The 17011-nt window shown below is 41.0% G+C and overlaps 1 protein-coding gene across 1 annotated transcript in view; it reads right to left on the reverse strand.

The window, feature by feature from the left end:
• LOC115082003 (sushi domain-containing protein 6-like) overlaps window positions 1-5504 on the reverse strand; it is a gene marked incomplete at its 5' end in the record, with an annotated part of 39828 nt that extends 34324 nt beyond the window's left edge. The window contains one exon of the mRNA XM_029586264.1: window positions 5286-5504. Coding sequence (XP_029442124.1) covers window positions 5286-5504 — 219 coding nt within the window. The remainder of the gene's footprint in view (window positions 1-5285) is intronic.
• Between the last annotated feature and the right edge of the window lie 11507 nt (window positions 5505-17011).

A 17011-nucleotide genomic window follows, 5' to 3' on the forward strand; every position in this document is an offset into this window, starting at 1 on the left:
CTGGACAGAGCTTCTCTGCTCCTGTAGGAGTGCGCAGCTGTCATCAAGTGAAGGGTCAGGCCACTGGTTTACCGCTGGAAGAGGGTGGGGCTGAAGCACCAGCCAGAGTACGGTTCCAGTCACCCACCCACAGACAAAGCAGCTACTCTCACTCAGAAGAATTTCCCAGCAGGCTCCATGTGCTCTGTGAAGAGTCAGAAGTGCAATACAGGGCTGCACTGCAGAGGGTGGGAACATGAGCATGCTGACCAAAATGGAGGAAGGAGGAGCCTGGAGTCACTGCAGTGGGTAAGGATGAATAATGTTTGGGAGGGAGATTTTTGTGAGGGGGAGAGAGGGGTATTCTGACAGGGGAGAGTTTTGGAAAGAAGGGAGACAATGAAAGAGTAGAAGGAGCGTGGGGAAAAAAAGAAGGGGAAATGTTGGGGAGAGGGGAAGTTAAATAGGTGGGTTGGGATAGACTGGGACATGGGTGGCTTTTGTCCACCAAAATAAATTCAGATATTCTCCCAGAAAATTGATGAATAATTTTTTTCCACTGATTTTCTTCTTTTGTTCTTGTCAAAATAAACCCTGATAAATTCCCAGGAAAAATAAAAACCCGAAAATAAAAGTCCCTAGGTATATTGCCTATCCTGTTATTTATACATGGAAGATGGTGAAGATAAGGCAAAAGCTGAAACTAAGGCTATTGTATACGTTTGTAAATTTTTTTTTGTATCTTTATCATTTTCTATTTATTTATTTATTTTTAAAGTTCACAGATCTCATACAGTAGTATAAAACATCCAAAAGAATTTAGAATATGTAATTTAATATTCTACAATAGTCCAATTCCATGTCTTAACATATCCATTCTATTGGTCATATAAAATGTTTGCCATTATCCTTTGGGCTCCCTCTAATTTTACATATCAATAACCAAATTTAACCTAATAAAAAATCTGATAAGGCAACTTTCAAATATCTATTACAGAACACTCAACTGTTGGAGTCACCTCGCCTGCCTTGCCACTTGTTGGAACCCCAAGGAGAGAAGCGCCACCTGGGGACATAGAGGACACACGACATAGGTGTCATCTTCGCATCGGGGGCCTATTAAAGTAGGTGCAGCACAGCTGCCGGTTCGCCAAAGCCGTGAGCCAAAAGGGCACGTCCCTTATGCCATTTTCTTCTTCTAATCAGCTAAGAATGGGGAAAAAAAAAGAGAGGAAGGGGAAGGTTTCTTCTTCCTCTTAAGCCAAAAGCTCAACTCCTATCAGTGGGCCAATGGATAGTTATGTTGTATACTCCAGCGCAATACTGCATAATAATATTAGTACAGAACTGGAGGATCTCTCTCCGAGTCCTAAAGTCAGATTCCCTCCCCCCAATTCAGTTACCTTAACCAGAAAAAAGCAAGAGGTTAATTCTGATCAGATTATTAGCAATTTTACTTAATTTCAGCTGGAAGGCACTGATTGTTTACTGGAAACAAGTTTGAGACAGACAAATGATGGGAAGAACGCTATCCTAATTCTAAATCCCTACTCCAGTTCATGAACTGGCAGGTGAAGAAGTGGGGGAGGCCTAATTCTGTACCTATATCTAGGGAGATATCCCTTAAAGATATTTGGAAAGTTGTTGTGGGTACAGACTCTAAGCAGTCTGTTTCCCAATTATATCAACTCTCTCGGGATACTGTTGATAAATTGCAGGAAGTGGATGCTAGACTTCTATCTTTAGAATCAAAAAAGTGTCTAATCATTCCATCTCTATCCCTAATTTACAGCCTTATTTAATGCAGGGATTAAAGATAAGATGTTACTGTACGCTAAGTGTGAGTCATTACAAAAACAGATTTAACAATTTACGTTTGTTGAATTTTCTGATTTCGGTGGAAGAATACTTTAAGAAATATGTGGTTGGTATATTGCAATTTCTGGCAGATAAATATGATATCTAATTGCTATTATATACCTGATAAAAAGAAAATACCTGGTAATGGGGAGGGAGAAGCAGAGGTTTTGCACCCTTCTCGTAGTACAGTTGTTTCCTTATTTTTGCAGACCTCTACTGATAATATTCTTACTAGATCTACTTTTGTCATCTCATTTGCACTGACCTCTGGCAAAGAGATTTTCTTCAGGCAATATTTTAAACAAAGATACTTTGTTTTGTGGTCAAAAAGTGCAGGTTTTTCCGGATGTATCCAGGGAGACACAGTTAAAGAGGAGGCAATCGGGTTTTGTTGTTAGGAGCTTTGTTTTATTTAAAATCTCCGTGTATAGTTACCTACCAGAAAAACAAGTTTGTCTTTATGGATCCTCTTCATTTGAAGACTTTTCTGTTAGCAAAATTAGGAAGATTTGTCCAAGTACTAGATAGTTGGGAAATGGATCAGTACTGTTTGATGTTTTTCGTAATAGAGTAACTCCATAATGAGGACTGTTTAACAAGATGCGGTTGTACATATCTGCACTAGTGTGTATCTGTATTTTGCCTTTTTTCTGTTTTATTTCATGTTTCTTTGAAATATGATTTAAATCTAATAAAGAAATTGAAAAAAGTACTCAACTGTTCTCGTGTTTTCCTTCTAAGAATAAGAAAATAGGAGAGTTATTACGGTAATTTTAATATAACTACCTCATTCCATAATATTAATTCCCATCTGCTCCCATAAATAGGATATTGTTGCCATAGGTCATAAGTTTACGTTTCTGTGTTATTCATTTGAAACATTTGCTACCAAATCACCAAGTTACTTTAGAACAGGGGGTGGAGAGGGGATTAATATGTTTTCTTCTCTGAAAAATCTTGATCTTCCATGACTCCAGACAGATCAAAATTTTTTATTTTTTATTTTTTTTTTTTAGAATTGTGCACACCTTGGTTACTACAAAATTCCAAACTTGTTCTAACCTTGGACAATTCCAAAATTCCCTATTACAACACATTTTTGCCACTTATTTGCTTCTCCATCTGTCTATTATAGCATTGTCTATTCAGTCTATTATGTCTATTCAGAAATATCTCAACCTACTTTCCACTGAAATTCCTGACATAATGGGGGTAGATAGTATTCTGTGTACTTTTATATTTCTTCCCAAATTCTAGAAGATATTTCAATATTTATCTTCAGTACTCATTTAGAGCAATAAAGAAACCGTTAAATGTTTTTTTCAAGCAGAGATTGATAAAAGTTTAGATATTAGTCCTTTTAGAACAGTATCTGTGTGCCATCCATTACTTTTAATATTAGAAGGATTTATGCAGTTTCCCAAGTCCAGGCTGTCATTAAAAAGTGCCTTAGTAATAAATGTTTATAAAAATATGCCTTTTCTGAACTAAATTATTTATAAATATGAAAGGTAATTAGACCACAGAGTCACCAAATTAAAATTTACCAAATTTTCTCTGCTAATAAAGGAAAGATAAAATGGTATTTTCGGACAATCATGCTCCTTTACTGTAATCCAGGTTATATCACTGTTCTTTATTATCTACTGAGCCACTGTATAACATTTCAAATTTGGTAAGCTTAACCCACTTTTATCTTTACTTAATTACAGTATCATGAACCTTATTATCCTGGGTCTTTTCCCTTTCTATGTACATTTACTATTCAAGTAATTTACATACTACTGAAAATAGTAAGTGGAATTCTAATTGGTAATGTTTAAAACAGAAAAATCTTGATTTCACATTCATTCTTGTAGTTTTGATTCTGCCATTTCACGAGTATAATATATTCCATCTACTTATCTCTTCACTTAATTTATTAATCAGATTATTTTATAGAAACCCATTTTAAAACAAACATTTAAAGACTTTTTTTTTTTACATGGCAGTCTCCTACTACTTCAGGCCTTCACTTCAAATCAGAACAAGTGCTAGGATCCTGATGCCATTAGCCTCAGCCTTTATTTGCAACTACCCAGGGGTTTTTCATTCTATGTTCCTAAGCTGGTTATTACAGGGATGGCCTTGGGCCAGGGGCTACACACACCTGAGATCTTTCCTGAACCCTGCAATCCTGAGCCCTGAATGTGGCCACCAGGAGTCAAACTTGAGCAATGGGCATAACTTCCCTCATTCCCCCACTTAGGGGCCTAGAATGCTGCCTCCACAGCAACTGTAGTCGACCAGGGGAGCAAAAGACCCTACTTGAGTACTGAACTGGGGAGCTTCTGCATGTGTAGTGCTGTGCACTGCCATGGGGCCACTGGACTGGCCCTAAAGCAGTGTTTCCCAAGCAGTATGCCATGGCGCTCTGTGTGTCTTCAGGAGTGCCACAGAAAACTCACCACTGCCTGATGCTCATACCCAGGCCAGCACATGGGCTCCCACTCAGTGCTTTATAGCGAGAGACATCAGTAGTGGCTCTGAAACATGTAGAAACTTTTTCCCAAGAACATGTGTAAACATGCATGCTTCTTCCTAGGTATAGCATGAGCCCTCAAGGGTGGTAATTAATAAGCAGCAGGCAAGGGATGGCTAGCTGGCACACACACTGTGCAGCATCTACATTATATACAGCACCTCCTCATGTTTGAGTCCTTCAAAGCCTCTGTTATCTCCAGGCTGAGTAAGATAAGATCATGCATTTAGCACTGGATGCAACTGCAGCAGCAGTCAAGGAGCTCTGGCAGCTGCATGTGGCAGCCAAGGAAAACAACTGAGCCAGCTGCCCACACAAATACAGATCTCTCTCTCTCTCTATATATCTATCTATCAATATAGATCTCTCTATTCCAGTGCATCATATTTATATATCTCTACTCGTGTATATATACAGAGAGAGACAGACACACTAATATGATAGGTTCATGTGTGTTCTTCACCTCCTCCCTCTCAGTTTTAAAATTTGGAGAGACTGGTGAGGCTTTCTGTGCTTTCCTAGTTTTTCTTTTGGCCAGATGATTTCTCTCCGTAATCACAGTGCCTGCTCCATGTAGGCTGGTGTGCCACCGAACATTTTCATTAAGGTAGATGTGCCTTAGACATGAAAAAATTGGGAAACACTGCCATAAAGATAAGACTTTCTAATCATTTCACTTAATTGCTGCTCATTGCATAACCAAAAATTCTGTTCTCTTAGCATTTACCTTATACCCTGAACATTTTCCAAAATAACTTTCCATATCTGGTAATCAAATTTGCAAATCTGAAAAATAACACACACATTGTGTATAAATATATTCTATTCTCTAGATTTGTTTTCATGACCTCTAATGTACTTACTCATACTATTCTTTAAAAGAAAACCCAAAACATTTGTTCTCAAGATGTCCATATATACTGACCTTGTTTGAGCCGACAGCTAATTTCCATAGCTGGATTCCACTCTCCATTTTTACATGTCAAGTATTTATAATCCCCTTTCAGCATGTAGCCCTCTTCACAGAAATACTCAATTACTGTGCCAGATGTCAGGATTACAGCGCCAGATTTCAGGGTCTTTTTGCAGGGGCCTGGGTAGCACCAGAAGCCTCCGTTCTCAGGTTCCGGTGGAGGGGGACAAACTAGGAGAAAAAAAAAACATATTTGCTATAAAAAACTATAGAAGTTCATCCTTAAGAAAGGACTTGTGCTAAAATGTATTGTTTCATCAGAACAAACTGACTTTCCAGGATCTGAACATTATGATCCATCTAGTAGGAGCAGAGTAGTTAGTGATGTCAAGATGTCCCCCACATATCACAATGAAGTTTAATATGCTGACACTACTACTTTGTTTCAACTGTGCAAAATGTATATTTCCTGCAGTAGGATACCCCCTTCATTATTCCTTGGAGAATGTTGCGCAGCACAGATTTTGCCAATTCCCTTCCTGTGCAGAATTTCAATATTTCCCGCAGAAGTTGGCAAGAGGCCTGGCAGGCCGCATGTGGAGCCCACCCGCTCGCAGCTAAGGAAGAGACCCAGAGGATAGCGAGCGGAGCCCATCCTGCTTGCAGCAGAGGAAGGAGGAGTCCTAGAGGATCATAAACAGAACCATTTCTGCTCACTGCCAAAGATTAGGCCTGGAGGAAGAGAGTCGTGAGAGGCCCAGGATTGCTGCATGCCAAGCCCATTGCGCCTGCAGTAGAATGAGAGAGCTGAGCCTATGTAGTCCAGAAAGGAAGTGTGCTTTTGAGGATGGTTTTGTGCGTATGAAGAGAAAAAGAGAGAGGGAGGGAGGGAGTCTGTGTGAGTAAAGGATTGGGAGCTTCTATGACAGAGGAATTGTATGTGTGGGATTGAGACTTCCTATTTGTCTGTGAGAGAGGGAGCCTATGTGAAGGGGTGTGCATGTGTGTACATGAGCGAGGGGAAGCCTTGTGTAGGGGGAATGTGTGTATGTGAGAGAGAGAGAGTGAGCGAGCCTGTGTGCACCAGAGAGTAGCCTGTGTGAGACACTGGTATAGCCACGGGTGAGCCTGGCCCACCCACTTTTCGCTCAGTCCCACCCAATCAGTGCTGCTCGACGCCGAGGAGGCCCAATGCAGGATGTTGTGGAGCTCATCCTGCAAGGCCCAAGAAGAGGAGGCCCGACGCAGGGCCATTGTGGCGCTCATCCTGCGTGGCCTGAGGAGGAGGACAGCAAGGAGGCCTAGGAGAGATGGAGATCCCTGATAAAATTGTGTGGGAGTGAGAAGCTTGTGTGCATGCATGAGAGCGAGCATGGAGTGAGAAGCCTGTGTGTATGCATGAAAGTGCATGGTAGTAAAGACTGTGTGCTTGTGTATGTGAGAGAGCATGGTTGGGAGTAAGAAGCCTGTATGTGTGAGAGAGAACATGGGAGTGAGAAGCATGTGTTGTGTGTGTGTGTGTGGGGGGGCGGGGGAGAAGAGAGCATGTGGGAGTGACACGTGTTTTTGAGAGAAAGAGCATATGGAGTGAAAAGCCTGTGTGGGTATGTGGGAGAGTGTATGTGGGCATGAGATCCTGTGGATGTGAGAGGGAGTAAATATGTAGGAGTGGGAGGCATGTGACAGAGCATGTAAAAGTGGGAACCTGTGTGTGAAAGAATATATGAAAGCGCACCTGCATGTGAGAGTGGGAGCCTGGGTGAGAGAGTGTGTGAGGAAGGAAAGAAGACAGAAGAGAGAAGAAACAGAAAAAATAAAAAAAGACCTTGAAAAAGGAATTAGGAAAGACTGACCAACTGATTAGAAAAATAAGATTAGACAACGAAGGCAAAAAAAAATTATTTTCACTTTCAGCGATTGAAATATGCTCTCTTTGGGAATATGCATTTCTTATATATTTGTATTTTACTTTTTCTTCAGTATTCCACTGTTCAGATTCTGGTTTCTTGTGTTTCCATTTTAGTCTTATCTGGGTGTTTGTTTATAATTTATAGTTTCTTATTCTGTCTGTGGTGCACGTGTGACAGAGGAGCAGTATTTCGGCTAGCGTGCAGTTTCTCTATAGGCATTTGTAACAGTCCAACTTCTTTGCCAAGTAGGTGGTTTATTAGAGTTCTAGGGCCAGGTGTAATGCTTGCCTTGCTGCCTTTTCATAGATAAGCTTGCTGCTGTGAGTCCTGAGAGTTACCTGCTGTTATTGTATGCTATGGCAAGGTTCTAGATGGTTTATTATATTTTTGTTGGGGTTTGTATTAGTTCACAAAGTGCTTGGCAGTGGAGGGAGTTTGTTTTGCTGTTAATGAGGTGACACCAGAATCTGAATATATATATTTTTTGCACCTTATAGTATGAACAATCCTAGGTCTGCTCTGCACCAAATGCAAATCTTACGTTATGATTGTTATGATTATTGCTGTTTACTGTACATATGATATATTTTGCATATCTGGAAAGAGGATGCATAAAATACATTGATATTTGTTTTATTACATGACAGGACCTGATGTTTCTGTGAAGTGTGTTTACTTTTTATATGTGTATAAACTGCAACACATTAAAAATAGCTTATTGATTTGTATTCATCTATTTTATATGTTGGTAAGTGCTTGAAACAAAATATTTTAAAGTGTCACTCATGATGGCTATTGCAGACTACAAATAAATCCATTGTCAGGTGCATTCTAAGGTACTATTTATTGATAAGAGTACAACTAATAGGGCTCAAACCTATATGCCTACTGCCCACCCATGTTAACCTTGGGCCCACCCCAAAATTCAGTTCTGGCTACGCCACTGGTATGAGGGTGCGTGCGCCAAAGAGGGAGGAGCCCACGTGAGGGTGTGTGCACAAGAGAGGGGGATCCTGTGTCAGGAGGGGTGTGTGTGAGAGTGAGCCTGTGTCAGGAGGGGTGTGTGTGAGAGTGAGGCTGTGTGAGAGGAAACCTGCGTGAGGGTCTGTGTGTGTGTGCGCGTGCCAGAGAGGGAGGAGCCCACGTGACTGTGTGTGCACAAGAGAGGGGGATCCTGTGTCAGGAGGGTGTGTGTGAGAGTGAGCCTGTGTCAGGAGGGGTGTGTGTGAGAGTGAGCCCATGTGAGAAAGGAAACCTGTGTGAGAGTCTATGTGTGTGTGCGCATGCCAGAGAGGATGTGTGCACGACAGAGGGGTATCCTGTGTCAGGAGGGGGGTGTGTGAGACTGAGCCTGTGTGAGGGGTTGTATGAGAGAGGGGTCAAACTCTGGGAATGGAGGGCTGGGGGATGGAGATAGGGTGAAAGGGGGTTGAGCCTGGAGGTGGAGGGGAGAGATAGTGGGGAGTGGAGGATTTGGGAGACCTGAGAGGGCAGAGTGAAAGATGTCTGGCCAGGGGAATAGGGAGAGGTTAAAGGGACACTCTTACAACATACTTCTAGGGGGAATTCTGCTCAAAATATTTAACTCTGCATCTGAGTAATAACTTTTCTAATTTACATTTTAAAATTACTCAGATGGATGTATAAGTTATTTTAACCAATATAAAGTATGCACAATTTCACAGATTTTTAATTTTTATGCACAGAATTCCCTCAGGAGTTCTTCACTATGAAAAGCTACCACATAACTTGCTTGGGTTTAAGATGTATTCTTCAGCCTAATACTTTCATAAGGCTGGACAATAAGTAGGGATCTTCATTTTCAATTTTTATTCTTTATTTTCCTGGAAATTTATCAGGATTTATTATGAGATGAACAAAAACATCACGCATTTCCAGCATAGCTCTCTGCTTTAACAGCAGGGGAAAAGAAAAACTGATGCTTCACGCATATCCAGCATAGCTTCAATGGCAGGGGAGAAGAAAAAAGGATTTGCACTCACAAAGCGGGGAGTAGCTGGCTTGTTACGGCGGTTACTACCCCAAACCAAATGTGCCTGATACTTCACTTTCGATGCATATTCAGCATGGCTCTCTGCTTCAACGGCAGGGGAGAAAAAACCTGATACTTCACGCATATCCAGCATAGCTCCCTGCTTCAATGGCAGGGAAGAAGAAAAACAACCAATAAGGGCTGTATAACATAGTCTGGGTAAAACAAATAAGCATGGGTGTAGCTTGTTTTTGCGGCTGTTACTTCCCCTACTACCCCTAACTAATTAAGCTAGATATTTCACATGGATGCAGCTCCATCACTGCTCTCTACATTAATGGTGGGGGTGGAAGGGAAATAGAACCAAGAGCTAAGAGAAACAGATAAGTATGAGAGAAAAAATGTGTGAAGCTTGCTGGGCAGACTGGATGGGCCGTTTGGTCTTCTTCTGCCGTCATTTCTATGTTTCTAAAAAATGACCTATTTTTTCCAGGTAAATAGAGTTTAGTTTGGTGGATAGAAGCCAGGACAATAAGACATTAAGCAGATTCTCCCACCCACCCAGCATGTCCCTCTCCCCCCTTCCCCACTCTGCTTAATCTCCCTTCAACAGCATTTATCCTTAATGGTGGTGGCTCCAGGCTTCTCTCCTCTTCAGCAAAATGCTTACTGATGCTCCCATGTTTTGCAGTACTGCACTTCTGCTTTTGTGCAGGACCTGGCGGCTTGCTGGAAAGTGCTTCTGGTGAACAAGGCCTGCTTCAAATGTATTTGCAGTACCAAAGAGCAGGCACTTTGGCTGCTGGGGCGGGGGTGAGGAGATGGGATTTGAAACAGCATGGACAGCACTGGAAGATGAGCACTTTCATTGGTGTGGGGGGGGGGGGGGGTGTTAGGACATGAAACGGCATGTGCTTTGGCCCACACTGGTTTCCAGCAGTGGATGGGATCCGAGACACTGCATCTGCAGCTTTGAAGCAATATTTTAATCAGCTAAAATTAGGGTGAATCTGTTTAAACAGATTGTCTCCTTTGGAAAAATGAGGGAATTTATGGTGAAAAATTGGTTTAAACTGAAAACAAAGGGGCCCTAATAGTAAGTTACTTCAAATTTTGAGTACGAGTATTTGAAAAGTAGTACAGGCATGAATCTCAATATAAAAGGAAACATGGAGAAAATGTGCAGAGAAAGCTTCTGTGACAATACAAAAAAATCTGAATGCAGAACAGTTTTATTACTCCAGCAAAAGCGGACATGGATAAACTTCTTCATAGGCATTTACGAACTTAAACAGCACATACCAGGAAAACATTTTGTTATCAGAAAAGACCAAATCTGAGATCCCAGGATGCTCACCGAACACATCTTGACTTTAGAAGTCATTAAGAACAGTGCAGTACCACCAGACAATGCCAATATGGTCAGAGTTTCCATTTCTAAACACATCCTTAACTGTTTTGATTTAGTTACTATGTTTTTGTATAGCTTCCCCCATGAAACTTTTCTGCATTCCTTCCTATCTTATATCCCATTATGTATTGTAACCTGTCCCCCCATATGGATTGTTTAGCCACATCTAGGGTTACTATGGGTCCATGTCCAAGTCCAGATAGGAGGGAAGCTATCTTCCTGGGCTTTGGCAGGGTCAGTCACAATAGTCAAAGGCTCACATTAAATTGATGATCACTACCATATACAAGAACGTCCAACATAAGAGCAAGGAAGCCAAAAGCATTATACACGGTAAAAATAAATACTCATACCAATGTCCATCCATTCAACCAGTGCACTAGGTACATGAAGAAAAAGCGCAAGCAAAGTCCAAAAATGATGTTCAAAATAAAATCTTACTGCAGCTTAAAGAAAAGTATCCAGGACAAAATAAAAAAAATCAAAATCAAACAAATCACTGCAATGATAACAATGGTTTCCTTGTCCATGTTAGATCCCAACACTCTCCTTTCCCTTACACTTTCATCCATAGTTAGAATTCCCTCTCCATGAAGAGATAGAGTGCAGTTTCAGCATAGGCTGGTCAAGCTGGAAAAATATCCAAGCACAAAAGGTAGAAAAACACAAAAAGTCAAACATGTATCAAAAACTGTAATCCAAATACCAACACATCCAGATGTCTCCAATACAAAAGTTTTTATTCTCAGATGTCTCTAGTACAATATTCCAAAAAAACACTTCTCACCCTTGCTTCTTCCTTAGCTCATGTAAAAAGATCTTTCTGGATTCAGTCCTTCAGGATACTGGGGGAACGCCCTTTCATCCAGGCTGAGCCAGTCCATCAAAAATCTCTTCTCTAGTTCCAAATTCCAAAATGCTCCAACTGTAGATCCAACCCTCCAAGAATGAGGAATTAAGGACTTACAGCCAAACTCCAACTCTCTCTCTCCAACCTCTTGCTTAAGATTCAGGGATGATCTTTAGCTTCTTCTTCTTCTCTCCAACCAACTCAAGAATGAGCAGGCTCCAAGGGATTATATATCCCCTAGAAGCCTTTCCCTCAAAAAAAGTGGGGTTTTGGTTATGGGAGAATTCAAAAATCTTCAAAACCCTTCTCACTCTCCAATGCTAGAAAAATGTATATGGGAGCATTTCTGGTGATTGGCAAAGTTCTGTCACAATACTCTAAGCCAAAACTGCACAAACTCCTGTGGGTATGAAGGCAAGTTGCATATTCCAGAGCTATTTCCAATTTGTTTTTTTAGATGGGTGCTAAGTGTCCATCAAGAACAGAACCTGTGTGCCACTGCTAAGTACTACTCACTGCTTCCCCTTAACTTAAAAATGTGTTTATTCTGAGGATACAATGTCATTTCAGAAAATGTGAATCATTGCTACTAAAAGTCATGTTTATGAATTACATTCATTCCATTTTATTGAAACCAACTACAGTGTTAGCATACAAATTTTTATTCATGCTGTGGACTTTATAATTGTATGGGGTGGAATGTAATTATCTATTCAGTCAAACAAATCATCCCTAGTTTTAAGATTTTATCTAACAAACCAGCAAGCAGATGCCATTTTGCTTTCTAGCAGTCACCAACACTCATCTTACTTCAGTACAATCAAGTCAGATTTTTTTTCTCTTTCCTTTAAACCCTAGTGTTAATATGAAGCAGACATGCCCAAAATTAAAGTAAAACACTTTTCAATGAGCTTGTATGGAGTCAAGTTTCAGAGGACCGTGCCCCTGATGCATTGAGTCAAAACATAGAATAGCACTGTATCCAAGGCAGGGGCTGTTCCTTCCCCATTTTTCCTTTTAACAGCTTTGGTTGGAAAAAATCTTGAGGCCTCTAGCAGGAGGAGGGAGGGCAGACAGTGATGAGGAGTTGGACAACAGTGAACTTTTGAGCCCAAGGAGCACCAGCTGCAGCCTCTTCCTAAGGTTTTTTCTTTTTCGGCTCCATAGCTGCGACAGTTCCCCATCTTCATACATTTTGCATTCATCTTAGAAGTTGATGGAACAGTCTTTGTGGATTTTCCCCATGGCTCCTAGAAGCACCCTTTGATTTAAGAGACCTCAGGCTAGCCACCTGTATCTATTGTGCACTTATTGTCCTGATGGTGGCTACTCTCTTTTCATATACCTCCCTCCTCAATGGTACTGCTTTCTGGGAGAAGGGTTTATGATATAGCAGAGGCGGCTAGCTGAAGGATCTGTTGCTATCGAATGCTTGCGCCTGCCTTGCTGATTATCTGGGCTGGGGGGGGGGGCTTTGTCCCAGTCTAATTAAGAGGATACAAAGATGGCCACTGGGTGAAGTGGTGAAGCATTTGACACCAGATTTCTCCCTTTGCTACCAGAAATCTTTTCTGGTCACACAAGACATCAGTTCATGTCAGATGCAATCAGAGGAGCAACATCCATGGACGATCAGCTATCAGACTCTGTTGTGCAGTTGGTGGGCGATTCAGCTGAGTGAAAGGGGGAGTTGGGAAGATGTCTGTGGCCTGTGTCATAGCCCTAGCTGCCATGAAAGAGAGACAGGCACTTGCTACCTGGATCCACTTACCTGCTCTGGAGCTCATGCATGTCACTGGTTCCCATGAATTTTTCATGGTGTTACTCTTGCTTGCCTTGGGCTTAGTTCTGCTGTTAGCAGGACATTCTTTTATTGGTTGGGGGGATGGGGGTGGGTAGGGTCAAGTGCACATATAGGACAGACTAATGAGACGGGATTGCAAGAATATCCCCATCTCCCTTTTAACCAGCACTTTCCTGCAGCTCACTGGTGTGCAGCTTTCCCAGGAACGCCATGAGTGTCTCTCTTGTTAAAAGTAATTGTTTCTTTCCTCTGAGGTTGTGGGGTTCCAGAGGTTGGTTTGCAGAGATGTTCAGATAAGTCAGAATAAGGGAGGCTGGAAAATACCAGGAGTTTGGCAACTGCTTTCCTCACCTTTGCATGTTTCAGTGTGAGTAACCTGTAGAGCTTTTTGCTGCATTTCTTCTGGCACCAGAATTGCAAGGGAGCCAAATTACGAGCTACGGATTTCTATTCTTAATACCTTATTTCCACAAAAAAAATCACTATCCTTGATAATGTCTTAACAGAGAAAATGACAACAGATAAAAGATCATATAAACCATCCAGCCTGCCCATCCACATCTCCTGCTCAGTTTTAAAGTCCGTTCCTGTCAGAAACTCTGTGCTTGTCCCATGCTTTCTTAAATTCTGATACTGCCCTTGTCTCCATCTCCACATGAAGGCTATTCCATGTCCACCACTGTTTCTGTAAAGAAATATTTCCTTAAATTGCTCAGGAGTCTATCCTCTTTCATTCTCATCCCATGACTCCTCATTATAGAGCCTCCTTTCCATTGAAAAAGGCCCTTTTGTGCATTTATTCCTTGGAGGTATTCAAATATATAATTTCTCTCTTCTTCCAGGAAATACATGTTTAGATTTTAAGTTTGTCTCCATATGCTTTAAGATGAAGACCACAGACTCATTTTAGTAACTGACCTCTGGACCAACTCTATTCAGTTTATATCTTTTTGAAAATGCAGTCTCCAGAATTGTACATAATACTCCAAATGAGATCTCAGACTTATACAGAAGTAATATCTTTTTCCTGTTAAGCTATTCCTCTTTATGCACCCAAACATCCCTCTGGCTTTAGCTTTTGCCTTTTCTACTTATTTGACCACTTTAGGATAATAGATATAATCATCCCCAAATCCTGCTCTTTAGTGCAACCCAAATGCATTACCCTGTTTTTTTTTTTGTTGTTTGTTTTTTTTAGCACTATAGACTAGATCTTTCCTTTTGTTTTCTACATCTTCCAGGGCATCTCCCCTGTTGCTGATTTTGGTATCACCTGTAAATAGGCAAACCCAACAGTCCTTCTGCAATATAACTCAAAGATATTAAACAGAACCAGCCCCAGAGCCAATCCACTTATGACTCTTCTCAGAGTAGGTTCCATTTTCCACCACCATGTCAACCAATTTGTAATCCATTCTACCAACTTGGGACCCACCCCTAGGCTTTTAATTTTGTTCATGAGCCTCCTATACAGGTCTGTATCAAAAGCTTTGCTGAGATTCATGTAAATCATGTCAAGTGCTTGTCCATGATCTAATTCACTAGTCACCCAATCAAAAAAAGAAAAAACCAAACAAACCTCAGGTCTGATGAGACCTTCCTTTGGGTAAAACCATATTGCCTTTGATCCAGACCAACTGGGTTGCAGATAGTTGGCTATCCTTTCCTTCAAGCAGACTCCTCATTAATTTTCCTATCACGTAAGGCTAACTGGTCTATGGTTTTCAACTCCTCCCTGCTACCACTTTTGTTAAGCAGACCCACAACTGCCATTCTCCAATCATGTAGCACCAATCCCATCTCCAAGGATCTATTGAACAGGTCCTTCACCAGACCCACCAGGACATCTCTGAGCTACCTTAGTATCTTGAGATGCAACTCTTCTGGCCCCATGCCTTTGTCCATTTTTAGTTTTGCTAGCTCCACCCGAACACTCTTCTATAGATGGGGTATCTACCCTACTCCCATTGTTACTCTTGTGAACCGGCAACAGTCCTTCTCCAAGGTCTTTAGTGAACAATGAGTTCACTAATATTTCTTTTTTTCTCCACCCATTGCTCCATATTTCAGTTTTACAATACCAACTCTGGCCTTTCTCAGATATATCTGAAAAATGTTTTAACATCTTACTTTACTCCATTGGCAATCCTGTCTTCCATGTGAGATTTTGCTATTCTGATTTCTCTTCATCTTTTAGCTTCTCCAGATATTTTTCCCTTTGTTCCTCTTGACGACTTTCCTTGTAATTTTCCATCCTTTGAGAATCACATTGGTTTCCTATTCCTTTTATTTAACTTTTCTTACATAAAGATGTTTTGCTATTATAGTTCCTCTCAATTTGGTCCACTTCCCCCATCCTAGTTCTTTTTCAAAGTACATTCCCATTTTACCAGTCTATTTTTGAAACCCAAGACCTTGATCTTTGATTGACTTCTCTCAGGCTTGGTTGTTATATCAAACTATACCATCTGATGATCAGGCGAGTACCACATTCAGTTTTGCTTCTCCCCTCGTGGGCTCTACACTATTTGCCTAAGCAAAACCCTTTCAAAGGCATCCACAATTTTTCTGCTTCTTGTAGATTCTGCAGTAGGGATACACCAAACTATCACTGGCAGATTAAAATCAGACAAGCAACTTCATCTTGCCTTTCCTTCCCACCTTCTGGATGCTTACAGCCAGATCTCTGTCCAGTTCCTCTGAGTCAGATGCCTGTAGACCATAAATCAGTGTAGACAGATGTGCCATCATCTCAAATTTAGCCCAGAGAGTTTCCTCCTTTCCCCAAATACTGTTCTTGACAGAGCTGCTCCTCCCCCTTTTCTGTCATCCCTAACCTTCCTCAATAGATTATAGACCAATATGGCTGTATCTTAATCATGAGACAAAACAACCATAAGTAATATAGAAGTTTGTCTCCACTATTGGGGCCTGCAGATCTGGAATTTTATTACCCATTCTTGGCTTGATGCTTTTCTTGGTTTCTTGTTATCCCCTTTTGCTCAGGAGCAGATTACTGAGTTTATTAATTTTATTAATTTGTACACCCACTTCCAGCATGTTTGGGGGCAACATTCTAAGTCCATTGTCTTCTGTCACCCCTATCCTCTAGTTTAAATGTCTGTTGATGTATGACCTGAATTTCTCAATTAGGATCCTTTTTCCTGCCACAAACAGATGTAGTGTATGAAAACACAGCAGACACCACACCTTGTAATCTTAACATAACCAGCACAGAAGGTGGCAAAACTATTCTAAAAATTAACTCTCACATCTCCTAACATAATACGAATAAAAACAAAGCATCAGATCGGTGCTGAAAAATTCAATAAACTTTCTCTTGCCATGCCATGGGCTGCAAACAGTGTTAATGACATAGCACCATAACTATCATTCATCTGCTGGCTCTCTACTATAAGTAATCACTATAGCCCCCCACCCCCCAATCTTGGATATACTTATGTTGTCCTTTTAAAAAATTCCAAAAAGTTGTTTCCAAAAATACTCAAACGCTGTGTCTATACTCTGCTCTCATTGAGCAAGATCACCTCACCACACGACCCATCATAGGCCAATGTTTCAGAGACTCACTCACCTGCCTCAGGGGGTCATATCTTGCAGTGTATAATGTATCCTTCATAGTCATGAGCTGAATATAGATACAGCATTTCAGTATTTTTGGAAATGACATTTTGGAATTTTTATCTATAAAGCAAAGTTCACCGTTAAACAATGTAGCTGGGATAGCCCAGTTTAAGATTAGTAGAGGT

Source organism: Rhinatrema bivittatum, unplaced genomic scaffold (genome assembly GCF_901001135.1).
Source record: "Rhinatrema bivittatum unplaced genomic scaffold, aRhiBiv1.1, whole genome shotgun sequence".
NCBI lineage: Eukaryota > Metazoa > Chordata > Amphibia > Gymnophiona > Rhinatrematidae > Rhinatrema > Rhinatrema bivittatum.